This window comes from Neolamprologus brichardi, chromosome 6, assembly GCF_056152115.1.
Source record: "Neolamprologus brichardi isolate AB-2024 chromosome 6, ASM5615211v1, whole genome shotgun sequence".
Lineage (NCBI taxonomy): Eukaryota > Metazoa > Chordata > Actinopteri > Cichliformes > Cichlidae > Neolamprologus > Neolamprologus brichardi.
The window spans coordinates 15,051,390-15,068,883 of NC_142109.1; the positions used below are offsets into that span (position 1 = coordinate 15,051,390).

The 17,494-nt window shown below is 38.9% G+C and overlaps 1 protein-coding gene across 3 annotated transcripts in view; it reads right to left on the reverse strand.

Annotated features, from left to right (window-relative positions):
- The window catches only part of gstcd (glutathione S-transferase, C-terminal domain containing), a 53,109-nt gene that overhangs the window by 33,004 nt on the left and 2,611 nt on the right, over nt 1-17,494 (reverse strand). For all 3 annotated transcript variants that reach the window (XM_035906223.2, XM_006787107.3, XM_035906224.2), the window contains exons 3-5: nt 16,270-16,719; nt 14,658-14,930; nt 11,088-11,181 (exon numbers count right to left, since the gene is read on the reverse strand). In XM_035906223.2, the coding sequence (XP_035762116.2) occupies nt 11,088-11,181; nt 14,658-14,930; nt 16,270-16,719 (817 nt within the window). The remainder of the gene's footprint in view (nt 1-11,087; nt 11,182-14,657; nt 14,931-16,269; nt 16,720-17,494) is intronic.

The following is a 17,494-nucleotide window of genomic DNA, read 5'->3' on the forward strand; positions in this document are numbered from 1 at the left end:
TGCACATGAACATGTTGACCTCCATTATCGTTCAAGAGAAAAAGCTCTCCTAGATCTGCACCACCTGCCAAGCTGACTAATTTGGGACGAAAGACTTTGGTCACGCAGGTAACCAGATGGTCGATTGGCCAAACAGAAGCCATTTCTCCCAAAAAAAAAGATCATGACAGTCGACTGGGAGGTTGCCAAAAAATAGCTTCCAGACTACGAGAAACTAAATCTTTTTCTCACAGCAATGCTACAGTTTAAAATAAATGGCTGTCACATCATGCTGTGGGAATGTTTTTCTTTGACAGCGTCTGGGACAAGGAAAAAAGGAAATATGGATGCAGGAAAATATCGAGCAATCCTTTGACAAAACCTTTTCTAAAGTACAAAGGATCTCAAAAGTCACAAAGGAAACCGTTGCTTCAGGAAACCGCTGGACCTAAATTGACAGAATTACATGTGGCTGTGGACCAACACCAATGGTAAAAACTTCCAAACTGATATGTAACAGTTTTGACTTTGTCTTTGTGTACACTGGACGAGCTCTTCACCTTATCTACATCTTGTCTGTCTTACTCTAGCTACATATAGACCAGTTGGGCACAGGGTTTGCCCAACGGGTCTATATGAGTTTTATGGATTTAGAGAATTCATATGACTGTATAACTTCATGCTGTCCTGTGAGGAGTTCTTCAAGATTATGGATTATTGTTACAGACTATTCTGGTTTTTGGCTTTATTGCCTTTTTTTTTCTTGGTTATGTCTTAACCAGCTTGAACATGGTCGGTCTTGCAATCAACAGCTAGAATAAAAATTAGCACCTCCAAATCTACAGTGATGATAGTCATCTTGAAAAGGATGAATTGGCCAATAGGGCTGGAGACAAGGTGCGGTCTCAGAGGAGTTCCAGTAGCTTGGGGTCTTGTTTGCAAGTGGGGGAAGAGTAGAGGGGGAGACTGACAGGAATGTCCAACCATAGGGGTAAAAAAAATAAAATAGATGGACTGTTAAAATTTGAAATAAAAACAAAAAAAGGGGGAAATTGTAGTCAAACCATTTCCAAACTGTTAACAAAAATGATAAAAAATATCCACATAAGAATGGATGAACATGACTGCAGTCTCTAGAAAAGAATATGAACAATAAAAGAATATAATTACTTAACAAATAAATTGAATATATGGCTTCTGATTATTTTGTATGATAACAAATATGACTTCTAAATATTGGAGAAAAACAACTACTAAAGTAAAAAGTCCAAATATTTTAGACTACATAAAAATGATTTAATCATTTAATTACACTATAATGTCTACAATGGAAAAATATAGTGGTAACTAAAGGAAAAAATAGTTTTTCCCATATACAATAGTCTAAACTATGCTCCACAGGAAAGGCCTGCAGAGACAAGATTGCGCAGGCTGAACACACTAATCACTAATTAATTACGAGTGCAATGAAACTGCGTTAGAAACATGTAATCCAAAACTCATTGAAAACTAGCTGAGGGTAAGGCAAATTGTCTTCCTCCTCAATACCCACACTGCAATCCGTCACCAGAGATTATTGAACAAAACAAAACTGGGGAGACAAATGAATATTCATGATATGACATTTGCAAGGAGCTCATCGTGGAAGCAGTCAGTGGCTCTGCATTTAAATGGGCACAATTCAAACATCACTGCAAATAGTGAAACTCTGTAGTAACCCTCCAGGGAGTCTAGATGTGTTTGAACCTGAATTGTAGAAATAAAGTGCCAATTATCCCTCTAATTACGAATAAAAAAGCTAGCTGCCTGTTGTGCTGGCTCCCATGTTTACGGCATATCTTTAAATCTGCAATTTAAAGACTCTAATGAGTTCAATTAATTGAGAATGAGAGGAGTGATTTGGGAGTCACAGCCTGGTGTTTGGAGTTGTAAGCCCACGGGGATGCATGTTAACCAAATGTAGGGATACAGTTCAAATATATATCCTCACTTAAAATAATAAGATCATTTTAAAAACACATGCATACTGTATATTTATATTTGTATCAAAATATTCTCTACAAAGAAACTACAATCTCTCATTTTAACGACATAGGGGTCATATGATCATTGGGTTTTTCTCTGTATGTATCATTGTAGGGTCTACCTTACAGTATAAAGTGCCTTGAGGTGACTGTTGTTGTGATTTGGCGCTTTATAAATAAAATTGAATTGAACTGAATTGAATTCCAGGTCTGAAAGGCGACACTAGTGAGAAACGGTTTTAAACTTGCCCTCTAACACCAGCAGTGGTGACTCCTGTGGTTTGAAAAAGAAAAAAAAAAAAAGAGTCTGAGAGAAGTCTATGGAAAAGTGACCATACTACTCATATAGTTACCTGATCTTAAAAACTAAAATATGTTCATTTCCTATAACATTTAGTAACATCTCGTATACTCCTGCTTCTTGTCCTAGAAGAGCTGGGATAGGCTTCTGCCTCCCTGCAACCTTAAACTGGACAAGATGAATGGATACACGATATAGCATGGGATGCTTTAGGGTGGACATAACTTACGACTGGTAAGCGCTAGAATATCAACACCGTATGAGTGTGTAGTGCGAGTGTCGTTTGTTTCTCAATCACATCCAGCCCTCACTCTTTGTGCACGTTTAAAAACACCATGACCCCAAGGACCGAAGGGGTCAGCTCAAAGTTTTGGTTTTACATAGTAATGGTATCCCAGTGTCCATTTTTGTTGTGTTTTGTCTTTTGTGGTAATTAGCAAATCTTAGCATGCTAAACTAAGAAGGTGAACTGGGTAAACATCGGGATGTTCGCATTATCATGCATGCATTTAGCTTAAAGCACCAGTGTGGCACTGATTTCTTATGGCTCAGTCAAATGAAAGTGAAAACAGGACAGCAACCTTATGACTAGGATGAGCAAGTAGTTGCAGCGATCAACTGGTTGCCACAGGTTGAGGGTGCTACGTGCTTAACCTTTGTTGATACAATGGTCTCCAACTACTGTTTTTCTTAGTATGACTGCATCAGTTATCCGCCTGTTTTAAATAGGCACGTTGAAGAGACGGGTTCGTTCAAGGTTCGTCTGGCACATTTGCACTTAAAGAAATGTTGCAGTTCCTATTAATCTTTCTTAATAACTTTGAGATTCTTAGATTAAACACTTTGGACTCAGGAGGAATATTTAATTTATTACAAGCATTTGGAGAGTTGAAGTTCTGAATGGTGTCAAGATCAGTAAGTTACATTTAGTGCTGGGAAACTGGATGGAGATTTTAATTTGTCTGGTATCCAGGGTTAGTTGAAAGAGAAATCTGTATACATGGCAAGTGTCTGAAGGATACATCAACTCACTAAACTTCCAAATAGATTACCCTTGACATTTGTCTGTCAAAAGCCTAAGGATGCTAAGCACCTTTTGACAACTATTTGACAGCCAGGCAGAAAAAAAACACATTTAGCCCCATTCCTTAACTTTCCCTCGTTACTATTACTGAACTTTCCAGAAAAAACAAACTAAACACGGGCAGAGAGTCAACAATGTGATCTCCAGAATAAGCTGATATGTTAATGCACAAATCAACGGTTAAATACATTTGTGTCTGAACCTGATGTAAATCTCTTTGAGTTTGAGCTTTGAACAAGTTTTTTCAACTGTTCTTTTTCCAGGATGGAATGATTTTGAAAACAAAAAAATATTTTCTCTAATGTTAAGAGGAAGTTCTGCTTGTAGCGTCAAAATTATGCATAAAGGCTCAAACATATATGCATGCATCCCCACTAATTTACTAGCCAACAACAAGCTTCTGGCAAAATTCTGGCCAATTTTAACCATTCATCTTGGCCAGAATTAGTAACCTGGTTTGCATGGACCCAGCACATATTGACAATGATAATTATTTTAAATAACTTACACTGAATATAAGAAGATTCACTTTTCTGTAACCTAAAGGAAGAAAAACTGAACTTTCACAGAAATGCAAGATTTCATTTGGAAGATGAAATCATTGTCATACAGTATTTTTTTAATAGATTATGATAATCCAAAAGAGTGAAGTTCTACTTTAAGAATTAGTATTATGCCCTCCGGGTATCCAGCCAATATCTGTTGTTTTTTTTTAATGAGAAAAAGTCAAGTTCATGAATCTAGACTTCAATCAAATACAGCTAATTATCTTCTAGTAAGTTCATTAATAGTAAAATGACATGCCTGAGGGAAAACGCCACCCATGAAAGGCAGCCAAACTGATTTAACAGTGGAACAAATCTGGTATGTGCACATATTACAACCTTAATCCAAGTCACTGGAAAAGCAGAGCAGGAAACAAAAAGAAATTAATCCACCCACATAATAAAATAAATGAAACTTGTAATTTGGATATTCCATCTCACATCTTACAGGCAAGTCTTCCAGCTCACAAACACATGTTAAACATCTGAATTTTACCTGGAAGCTAAACATGACAGATGTTTAAAAGCTCAGTGTGGAGAAAACAAGCAAAGCACTGAAAATTGTGCAAGGGTCACAACTTCTGATGAAGCTAATATTTCCAGTGGGATTTAAATTAAAAAGAAGAGGATGATGCAGGAAGATGTCAGTTATGGGAATAGGAAGTTCCAGCTCAGCTGCAAACACCATTTCAAATCGTTTAATGTGTTTAATGTTGCCTCAGAATATTGTGAACTACTTAACACTGCATGGATATTATAATACTGAAAAGCCATTATAGATCGGCCCTGACAACTCTGCATCAGCAGCCCCGCGGGCTGAGAAGTATCACAAGTTCACCACATTAACAAAACTGTTTTTTTCCCCAGTATATCTAAACTAATGGGCAGATTTAGAAGCAAATCAAAACTTTTACATCAAAAAATGAATCAAGTGGCGTATTCGTGACAGAGGCCATTGGTAATCATGAACCTACAGAGAATTAATACAAAGCCTGCAGCTTTCCTTCGAGCTTTAATGACTACTTAGCATTTTTAGCTCACCGATTTGGTTTAACAACCTCAGGTTTACTGTTTTGCTTCAGTCTCTGTGCTCTTTCTGATTCAGCAGCAAAGAGCAACTAGTCAAAAATGAGCAACTAGGTGGTAATGGAGTATTTATATAAAAAAAAAACAATTTTAGATTAAAACCTGGGGTAAAATAAGAGAACCCAGCAGGAAAAAGTGCTACTGTACCACAATGACTGGATTTTTCTTCTTACTTTTTAAAATTTATTTTAGCTATTGCATACACAGCCCTTCAATGGAGAAAGGTCATGAGGCACGTTGTGAGGTTATTGTGTTCTAGTGCAGCACTCAGTTGTTCAAAATATCTGAAACAGCACCTTTAAGTACACACAAGCTAAGTTATTAATGTACAAAACAAAATATTCTACATGATCTGCATCCAGTTAAATTACCCACACAACCAAGTTCCTAATTCCAGTAAAAGCAAATCTCTTCCTCATTTTTTCTATTAATCTATGCGTACTTTTCAAGAAATATACACAGTCAGCTGCGGAGTTTGTGGAATCTCAATCACATCTCTCTTGCAGTAGAAGCAGGGAGCCGGAGACAAATGGAGCCAGCTTTCATTCAAGCAGTTCAACTTCTGCCATGCTGTTGTAACCTACGACAAAAAACAAAGGAACTCGTCTCATCTGCGTGTACCAAAACAACCCCGAAGGATCTAATAGCGCCATGTCTCAAGCATGACAACTTTGCAGTTCTTCACCAGCTCTCCCCTTTAATGCCTCGTTGTCTTGTTCACCCCCTCGTTCCTGCCTTGTTTTCTACTGATAACCCTTGTCTCTCCTCATGCTGTCTCACCCCTATCTCAATCTCCCACTGTCACCCACTCCATCATTCTACCATGCTTTATTTGCACCTCCTCTCCTCCATCTATTAAGTGAAGTGCTGGAGACAAGCCACTGGCTGTTCTAATACAATGGCCCCACTATTCACATTGCTGTTTATCTGTTTGCAGACAAACCCTGACTAAACTTAGTGAATCAGCGCCTCCATACAAGCAGGACAACTTTGTTGTTCTACATATTATGCACAACTGGGAGCCTGTGTGTACATTTTTTTAATCAATGAATGCAAATAGGTCAGTATATAAAGCAAAACAGTTTATGGAGATGTGCTAGCATGATTATTATTTGACAATTGTTTGTTTTTTAGCAGTCGGACGCTCGGAGGTTTTTCCATGTATACTGTAAGACCTAAATTGTACCCCACCTTGGCAATGGATAAAAATAGAAAAAAAATGGATGAAGGCAAACTCTCATTTATTAATTTCAAATCCATTGCTCTAGAGTACAGAGCAGAAATAACCCCATTTCAAAATTTCATGTTTCCAAAGCTTGTGGGTGTTATATATTAGTTTTGCACACATGGAAATATTTATGCACACGTAAGGGGAAAACACTGAAATTTTCCCTGTAGTACTGTACGTGTGTACATGTGTGGAGCCATTTGTGTGCACAAAAGGAATAGATAGATGGGGAGGCCCATGCGCTGGAGTTCTGTACAAATTGTGTGCCTTTCGTCTCTGCTCCTCTTTAATTACACAGTACAGAATCACAGGGGCTACCTGCATGCAAGCATGATTCTGCAGGAGCAGACATCAAGAGCACCGTTTAACATGCAGAGTGCTGACAAAAGTGGAACAGCTGAAATTTAGTATCTCTACATGATTTTCACTCTTGGTATAGACACCCCGCCTACATCACATAGAGTACTTCAGTTCAGCTATCAGTGGAGTTTTAGGGAAGAACATTTTAGATGTCACTGAGGTTTAGGCTAGAAATAGATGCTAAAGTTTCACTGTGGAACCACATTAATGAGCTAAAAATCAGTGAGACCCAATATAACTAGTACAGTGCAGTCAAATGTAAAAGGATAATGACATGAGCTCAGTTTTTTTTGGCTCTAATTCAGCACAACAGACCAACAATGAAACGTTGACTGTGCAGTTAAAGTGCTTCGATAGTCTTCTAATGACGTTTCGTGTGGGTTCAAAAAGGTTTCCTGCTTTTTGTGCCTGCACTTCTGAGTATTGGGACTGTTCCTGCTGCTCTATTCGTTTTGTTGTTTTTTGCTTTCCCACGCTGCCAAACTCTCCTCACTCTCAGCTTTGTCATTACTCCTCTGATGCAATCATCTTCTTGGCCGTCTTCGCCGAGTCAATTGGTCTCATATCCCCTCTTTAAGACTCAACGCTATTATGTTAGTTTGCCTTCCAAGTCCATCTTTCCTCTTCTGCATCTCCACCTAATCCAGGATGTTCGGAAAACATTGTCCAAAGTTACAATCAGCCATCTGCTAACTCTGCTCCACCCTCAGACATTTTGGCAACTTTGTTTGAGACGTCGTTCTGGTTTTTTACTTTACTGGAGTCAAATTGCCAAAAATGAGTTCAGTGTGGAACTTCTTTTTATACAATCCCCCAATTTTAGGACAATGGAGCTGAACAAACATATAGACAAGATATCCAAGTTTCCAGGATGACTTTAGTGATGGTGAGATCCCTATAATGTTTTTTTGGTTAATCTGTGCCATGAAAAGAAATTTTGTAAAGATTTATTTAACATACAATGAACTCTTCTAATTTAGGAGATGCCTTGACTTTCCTATACCTCAACCTTGTTTTCTTTAAATAAATATCTCAACACATTTTGAATTATTTGTCATGAAACTTCTAAAAACATTTCTGACTTTCTATCCAGAACCAGTCATCAAACTTAACAAATTTCTTAACAAACACGAGTAAAACTGTATTTACATTTTTTGCCCATGTGAAGAACATGACAGACTATCTGTGCACTTCAGTCTTAAATCAATCATCAAACTTGATACAAAAGGACCCAAGTAAATGAAGTCCCATACAATGAGAGCACCGAATACAAAAAGCTGACCCGCTAACAGAAGCCGGATATTTCCTAAGTCAGGTCTAACCTCCCCTCCCCACTACTCTTCCAACCTTATCTTGATACTACCAAACAGCAACAGATCAATGGACGACACTCGTGTCTACACCTAGATGAAAGCAAAGGTAGTGTGGTGTCTAAATGTGGTAACTAAGCATCAATCATGTAAATTGCATTAAGGAGGGCAAACATCTTCTTGGATTCTAAAACAACAGATAGCCTGCATCAGGAACTCAGTGATCTTAAATCAGGTTTTTAGTAGCAAGGATCCAGGGCTGTTCGATATAACAATATATATCGGATGACGATATAAAAACGTCTATCGTTTCATTTTACGCTATCGTTTGTTTCGTGGTGTTGCAAAATAAACTGTTTACGGCAATATTTTTTCATTGTTCTGATGGTCACTGTAGTGGCTATATTAATTTCTTAAACTTCTCTCTTTCTCTTATATTTTATATATCCACACTACGGACGGACAAGCGCCTGTTTTTATGCGTTGTCGTTAGCAACAACGACAGTAACACCATTGCGTGTCCGCTTGTTTATGTTCCACATAAACCTTTCACAATAAAGCTCAAGGTCCTGTTGAGACTTTTCAAAATAAACTGAATCACATGAAAGAGCAAATTATTTACGGATGAGAATTAAAGAAGAGCCGCCAGGTGCTAAAAAATAAACCTTAGACTCAAACGTTAGAACAGGCTTTTCTCTGCAGCACGCCGTGTAATAAATACTCACAAAGAAAACGACGGCCATTACAACTTATGTCTAAAAATGTATCGTTTCATGCATCGGTTAAAACACTCGACTCCAGCTACATGACGCGCTGCTGGAAACACTTCCCGCAAGTCGAGATTCACAGAATTTACAGAAAATGTTACATTTTTGTGATTTATATCGTTATCGGGACGATAGATGTCTTATATCGGGATATGAGATTTTGGTCATATCGCACAGCCCTACAAGGATCCATTGGTTTTAATGCTTGTTGTTTTAATGGCAAGAGCCTCAAACCAACTAAGCCAAGTAAGTAAGTGTCAATAAACAATAATTAGCATCATGACTTTACTTCAATGTTACAATATTTAAAGTACGTAATGAGGAGTTGAGAGACTTTTAAAGTTACATATTCATAATTAAGTATTTATTTCGCTGGCATAATGAGAGAAATAAATGAAGAAAAAAAAAAAAACATACTACAGTTATTGAAATATGCTACTGCCCAGCTGCCAGAATTGTGAATATCTGTACAGGTCCAGATTGGGTGCTTTTTTATTTTGCTCATTTTTAACCTTTATGTTTCTATAAATCCTGCACTGCACATTTGTATATAGCTTCAAATGAAAACAAAATGAAAGTAAAGACTAAATATTAAAACACATTTTTTTTTATTTTTATCTCAAAATTATGACAGATAATAGAAATATGTCAATGTGCTAACAGGCCCTTATTTGGGCAACACATTAATTTAGATGAGCGCCATACTGACTGCCTGGAATATTCACACAAACAGAAAATAACAATGAGCAAATCAAAACACCGTTTGTTATCAAAGTTTCTGTTGAATCAGTAAAAGTAGGAATAAATACGTCGGGAAATTAAGTCGGGGAAAATCCGCTTCAAAGTAGCACAAGTTAAAAGATGGATCACAGAGCAAAGGCTTCAGTACGCAAAATAAACAAAATCACTCAACAGCTCGTTTATCTGTTTATTTAGCGTGTTTGCTCATTCTCTGCAGGTTTTTTGTTGTATTGTATGGTAATGTATCATTTTGTAAACCTGTTTTAAAAGTGCTATGGATAAAATCAATTTACTATTCAAGTTGCTTGGAGTGAAAAAAAAGCTTAATATCATGGTAATGAAGTGGAAATTTGACCTACACAAAACAAAAGCTGAAAAGAGGTAGAGATCTTAAATTAAGGTGTTTTTTTAAGGAAATATTCTTTCTGGTTTCCTTTTCTCATTTTCTTTGATGGAGGAAATAGGCACTGAATGAACTCCTGCTTGTAACAATTTCCCAAATAAGCAAAAATGAAAGGAAGAAAGAAACGAGTGCGCTACACAATATTAAAGAAAATTGAAATATTTAAACAATCACATGCATGAAGCATGTGCCTTCATCTACCTTCCCCAATTTCTTGTGTCAATAACACTGAAGCGGCAACGTGACCGTATGGCAGCAAGTGCCCTCACCTCACAGCAAGAAGGTCCCACCAAACCCAGATTGTGGAGTTTACATGTTCTCCCTGTGTCTGTGGGGGTTTCCAGCTATAAACATGCACGTCTATTACAAAAATGGCCAAAGATGGGAATGTGAATGGTTGTCTATCTCTCTATGGATGGATGGATTAAAATTAACGTATGTTTGAATGGATGGACAGATGAATGGACGGATGGATGGTTGGATGGATGGATGGAATAACACTTATATGTTGGGAGTGATGCATGTGCATCATTTAGCGTTGCTAACAACAAAGACATCTCACTAAAAAGAGAAACAATGCAGGTGAGGAAAAGAGGCAAAGAAACAGATTTTTTCCCTCTCTCTGTTGCTCCAATGCCACCTGGGGCAGCAATCAACAAACCTCCCCCATTGTCTATCAGAAACTACTCTCACAGCAAGAAGTATCCACTAAGACAAGTGGGACGCTGTACAAGTTGTCTTTGAACCTTTTTAGGTGTTTTTATTGTTTTGACTCTTGTTCTACCACAGACCTATTTCACACTTTCACCCTACAACATCAGCAGGATAGCACATGTAGATTAAAAATCATTAGGGGACCCTCAAGGGGAACCGCATCCACCTGCAGATTAACATAAAATGTGTTAGCATTAGGTGCAGCTATAAATCACCAACAGCCACAGTAGTACCGAAAGGTATAATGCAAATATTTATTCATGTTCCTCGCTCCATATATAGTAACATTTGTGTTTTTTGAAGTCAACCCAGAAATAAGGTGGAACAAAGAGGCTGTGGAGTGTTGCAGAGGCATACAGGCTTACAAAACATGAAGGAAGTAAAAATAGTGAAAGGAGGACAAAGAGAGATGAAGACATCAAATAAATACAAGAAAATAAAACTAAAACAAACCAAAGGGGCAATGATAAAAGTGCAAGGGCAGGAGGGCAAAAATAAAATGGAGCCAGCAAAGAGCACAGCCTCGAGGCAAGATTAGAGTTTACCTTCAGTAGGGTTGATCGCTCCTGGTAAGCTTTCCCATGGGAGGGTCCAGGAAGGGCAAGGATGAGGAGTGAAGACTGCCTCGATGCCATTTTCCTTAGGGAAGAACACACACATGCAAACACACACATACACACACAAATATACAAATGCAAGTTACTATAGAAACCTACAGCCTTTGTTGTAATCGAGTGACTTATTTTGTACAAGCCCTCTGCTACCTTGCACACAATACAACTCTTATTAAATTTTCAAGACAGAACAATGCTTCACCAGTACAGAACATACTCCAGCACATCTAGTACAATTAACTACAATAGCAAGAGAACCAGGGAAACCATGGTAAAGTTTTTTTAGTTCTCTCCATGATGACAGCAGGGCTAACTATGTATTTAACTAGCTTTGCTATGCAAAACAGCTAAAGTTTGTCTAGATAGATGCAATATTTGTTGCTAGAAGGCAGCGCTATTTAGAAGCTGCTGATGAGGCTGTGTTCTCAGTTCTCCTTTCCTGCCGTGTTTCTCCCCACAGTGTCTGGGGTAGCAACAGCTCATTTGCTACAGACTCTGAAATTGACTGAAACCGCAGGTATACAGGCATGGTAGAATGAGCAATCTGAATGGTGTTTTAAAATGAAACTTGAAAGGCACATTCTCAATCATGCAATAGCCTCTATTGGTAAAGCTTTAATTTTTCAGCAAGACAATGATCCTGAACTCACTGTCAATGCAGTAAAAGCACACGTGGATACAAAAAAAATAAACCAAACACACACACACACACACACACACACACAAAATGAAACTCTATCAATCATGGATTGGCTTCCTCAGAACTGTGTTAGATCATTTTGACAGAGAAAAGAACAAAAGGAAGCCAAGATCCAAAGGAATTTGGGTCATATTAAATAAAAAATCATTTTTATGCAACCAGGACAGCGTAGATGGAAACACTCATGCAGAGGTTTCACCAAATTTAGAAATCAGTGGACGACATCACGGTACCTATGTCCATCTTTTGTACTGTCTGTATTTACATAGACGTTTGCACTTGTTTCAGTAAATCCCTGGAGCTGTTTCCTATATAAAGAGGAAAAAAGCTCATCTTACTATAATATGACACCCTTTTAATAGAAGGTCTAACATGGAACATTAAATATGTGCAACACTTTGGTCACCGTCTGTTACATTTAAATGTGTTTTATGAATAAAGACTTGACTATCATGTACAATGACATCAGAAAAATAAATACACTGTGAGGTGCATCACTATGATGCAATAAAAGCACTGCAATTAAGACTATATTACTAAAAACCCTTAGTTCTGTTGACACTAACTGATTTGTGTGTTATACACTGGGGTTGAACAATGTCTGGCTGCCATATTAAAATATTCTAATATTTTGTTTTATTCATCTTTATATAAACACATACTGCTATATAATACAAACCAATCAAAGTCTACAATACTGCAAACCTCAAGCTCAAAAACCTATAGTCTGTGCCAAACCAATTATATTCACTCTCCACAGTAACACAAACTTGTTGCTGATAAGGTCATTTTTGGTCACTGGGTAAATATGTTTGAGGTACCTCAAAGTACACTAAGGAAACATGCACCTTAAAGCTTTAATAATTTTGAATATGAAAAGGTGATTCTGTTTAAAGCTCTATTTCTTCTATTGAATCATATTCTTAAGTTTGTTTGTTCACCTGCAACAAGGAATCCTGGCTGTCTGGTCAAACTTTAAACCCAAATGACAAATAATAGGTAATAATACAAGACTGTGTTATTATCCTGCCATAATGCTCATTGATTTCAGAGAGGAGTTTTTCACGGGAACACACACAGACTGTCTTCAATCGCTGTTTCTGGAACAACAACTCCCCTATGAACCCAATTCATCAGACATGAAATCAAAGACTTAACTTCCTTCTTGCAAACCCAGTAATTCTCCTTTTAAAAAACCTCTATTTTTGATATGTAAGTTGTGTTAGTTTTTGTTAGGCAGTGATAATACCGGGTCTTAATTTCTGGTGTCGGGATGCCTGTTTGTTTACCATAGATACAGATCACAGGCTGGGGCTCCACAGATCACTGCACGGGGAGCTTGAACAGTATGCATGAGTGTGTATTAACTGGAGTGATAAAGGGGCAGAGTTTATGAGCCATTTGTAATGTGAATGGTTTTGCGAGATGAGCCCACTGCCTCTGGTTAGCCGCCGTGAAAGATCGACTGTCACCATGTGAGGCGGCAGACTGTGTGTTTATACCTTGGTGGGACACACACAGAGGACATATATGCACACACAGACGCAAACAGACAGGCACATTACCCAGCGCAACAGCTGCACTGCAGACATGATGATGGCGACATGTAGCCATCCTTGTAATCCCTCTAGGCAGAGAATGGTGGCCATTGTGTGTTTGTCTGTGTGTGTTCACGCATTCCTCTCGGTTTTAATGTCGGATTTTAACCTGCCAGCAAAACTGTCATTTACACACATGTGGGCCTGACTAAATTTCATCCGGCAACACGGCATATCTAAAAGACACATCCCATCCTGACCACCCAGCTCACTCACCCTCATCAGAATTTTCCAAACCGCTTGTTTTTTTTTCTCCTCGCCTCGCTCACATTGTTATAGAAATGTAGCCAGCAGGAAATCACAGAAATATCTTTCCTAAGAGAGCGGAGCAAAAAAAGCCAAGAAAACAGTCTGAGGGCTCAGTGGCGAGAGGTTAGTCAGGGTTGAGGAGACAGTCTCCTTTAAAACAGCTGGGCCTGCTTATCTCCTGCTGTTGCAGAGGTAATATATGGAGCAAAGAAATCTATAAACGTGTGCGAATGAGCAGGTCTCTCGACAATCCTTCCTAAGGGACCTGCATTGGGTCGTGTATCTTGCCTGTGCACATGTAGATTTTTAACCATAACTATAAACTAAGTAAAGCTATAACATTTTTGTTTTGTTTTGGACCAGATTCACTGTTTTTATTGCACCTGAAATGAAGATAAGCTGAATGTGCACTGTCTGCACTCCTGCAAAAGTGGTAACAGGATCCACTGAGAATACTGAAATGTGCATTTAAAAAAAGCACCCCAGGCAAATACAGTGTTTTTTCTCGTAAACAGATTGTTAGTCTTAAAAAAAAAGGTTGTTTTTTTGTAATGTCTACAAGAGCAAAATAATATGCATCGATAACAGCTTTGAATTTCTTTTTTTTTTTGCTTAAAGACCACTTAAAATGTTAATTTTATGAGTGAAAGCAATCACTGATAAATATCTGGCAGAAAAACTAAATATCCAACAATTACAAAAGTCTGCCAGAAACCGAAACATTAACTCAGAGCTACACTCTTGAAGGCGCAATCAACAGAAAATGGAGGCATGAAATTACAGGAATAATACTTAACAACCACTCTGGAGGCTGCGAATCTGTGCTGTTAGGGGACAATGGGAGGCAGATCCCTTGATATTAGGTCAGGATGGAAGTGTTGGAACAAAACATGTTTGGTTAACATATAGCTGCAAAGCATGCTGGGGATTAAGTAAAGGAAAGTAATCATTTACTTTGAGTTTAGTCATTGTGGGCCTTGGGCCGCCGACAAAAGGAACCTCTGGGGCCATCTCCCGGCCTTCTTCCTCTTCCACCGGTAGACTGGTTGGGTTTTCCTCTGCTGAGAGAATTGGGAGTCCAGACGTGGGAGCCTGGGGTATGGACAGAAGTAGCCCACAAGCCTTGGCTGCCCGAAGCACCCCCGGTACCTCCTGGACACGGCCGTACCAGCGCAGTAAGTGGGGGAGATGATGTAGAGTGGCGGCAGCGCGGGCTTGGAGGGAACACTATTAAAGACCAAGAACAGGATGAAAGGATGAAAGAGAAAGAGGAAAACAACAAGGAAATATTGATTAAGTGACTCGACTGACATGTTACTGCCAGTGGAGCGAGATGCCACGTTCCACCAGAATTCACACATCACACTGGTGAACACTTGTGCGACAGACTGGCAAAAAAAAAAAAATCAAAACAGAGCTGGCAGGAGGAGAGGGTGAAGAAACAAACAGAGTCATGATCTGAGACGAAGCATCAGGGCACAGAGTGTGTGTGTGTGTGTGTGTTTGGACACAGAGTGGTGCACGGAGGCAGAAGGGGCACTCCGCAGCACGACAAGAGGGTGGAGTGGAAAGGATTCACTGTGGCTGCATGTGTTGTGGACAGTGATGGCCGTTAAGAGGAGACACGCTAAGCTGAGTGTGAAACTGGAAACCACTGGGGCACAGCTGACTACTAAAAGCCTCATTGTGAGAACTTCAGTTCCTTCCCACAGTCGAGGAATAGCTGGAGACAGCTGAAAGGTGAAATGAGACCCACTCCACTGCCAGACAATGCAGCATTCCTGATCAATAACAGCATAAGCCTGAACTTTACAGCTCTCGGTTCACCGCTGCAGTTGCTACCAAATTCATCACAAACAATGAGGCGTAATGAATATTCAGTGAGCACTTGAGCTTCTAAATTCTTCAAAGATTTTCAAGTTAGGAGTTTGTTTTTTAGGTCAACATAACAACCTGCCAACTCTGTCAGCTGTTCCCAAAGTAAAGTCAGTAAAATGTATTTCAACCTGCTGCATTTGAATAAAAACCCTCCCCGTACAGTGTTATCAGCCTTTGCCAGGTGGCTCCAGACCACCTTTGAGAGCAAAAACTGTGCCAAGTCTGATGCAGCGACTCTTCTTAACCCAAGTTTCTGCCTGGCTGGATTTAAAAAAAGGAACTGGGTGTACTACCTGTTCACCCTGACCAGAGTGTCAAAACCACACATCATGCATAATTTGACAAGTCATCATAATAAAGGTATTAAAGAGCCAGCAAATTCATGTAACTGCACGCTCCGGTCTGCATGAAAGCATTCAGTCTGACATCAGCGCCACTTTTGTATGCACTGAGACAAAGCCTTTCCTATCTGCACTTGACTGTTTGTGTAACAGGTGTATTATTGAAAGAGCATTTGAAAAGAAAGTGTGTCAGTGAAATAAAAGCGACAGGCTTAAACTGACAAGAAAAGGGCTAATAAAATTTATTGTGCTTTGATGTGTATGTGCCATTCTTAATTAGACAGTAACAATCAGAATGAGGTTGTTGACACCACTCAAAAACTCATTACATGTCAAAAAGCCCTTACCAGATACTGATAGATGCACGGGAGCAGCACCACATCAGTCAGAGTGAAGTACAGTCCCTCAGCAAACACATGCTCCAACGGAGGCAAATCTGCTGTCTTCACTTTCCTAATCTCAGAGTTCTCTCTGGTGGTTAAAGCTGGTACTGAATCCACAGACAGTTTGGCCAAAGCTGCTCTAAGCTCAAGTCCATCACAGGCCTGAGACGACTGTCCAATCCCGGACTCGGAGTCCAGGTTCTCTTGGCTTTCAGCAGACTCTTCGCGTCTCTGCTCCTGGAGTTTCCGCCTTCGTATTTTGTCATCGTTGTGGACTCTGACAGGCTCCGCGAGCCTTCGCTCAAGAGTGAGAATGGAGAGGGGCACCTGCTGATCATCATTTGCGGGATTCTGGAGATGTTCTTCAACAGCAGAGGGGATTTCAATTTCACACAATCTAGTCCACCGGCTCACCTAAGAGTGAGGAAAACATGGTGTTTGAGGTCTGTCCGTAAATGCACTCAAAATAAAAAGGCATTCCAAAAAAGGCTGAAATACAAGTCCTTATCATAGCACTGTGCACAACTAGTGCAGTTGTCAGATATTTATTTGTAATGTAAAACAAAAAACATAACTCTGCTACATATTTCCAAAACAAAAAAAGGGGAAAAAAAATTTTGGTGTCAGAATTTTTTTTCCAGTTTTTGACTTTTTGGCAGTTCCTTTTGTCGTTGTTCCCTTTTGGATTGAAGAGTGAAAGGATCACAAGTGGAATATGTGTATATGTAAAATACATCTAGTTTACCACAGAGTGCTTTAAATTTCATTAGCCAACTGGGAACCACCATTTGCTCAAATCTATTATCAATAACCTTCTGGGACCCTGATGGAGAACAATAGACGGTGAAAGTTGTGAGGTATAAGAGCTTTCCTAGATCTGAAACCATGCAAACTTTACAGCAAACTAAGAATTAGTTCATTATTTACTTATAATACTTTTTAAAAAGTTGTTAATTGCGTGATTTCTAATGGTGATCTCTAAGATTTTGCATTTATTTGGTTTACTTGATTTTGTAGATTTCTTTATTTTTTGTTACCCGTCACTTTTTGTAATGACTGAGTTTTGGGGTTTTGTTCGCATTAAGTTGGTTCTGTTTTCCTTTCATTCAAAGATTTAATGGTTCTTTTTGATTTCAGCAAATCATTACTTATGGAGAGAGCATTACACCGCTTCACAACAGCTTTAAGT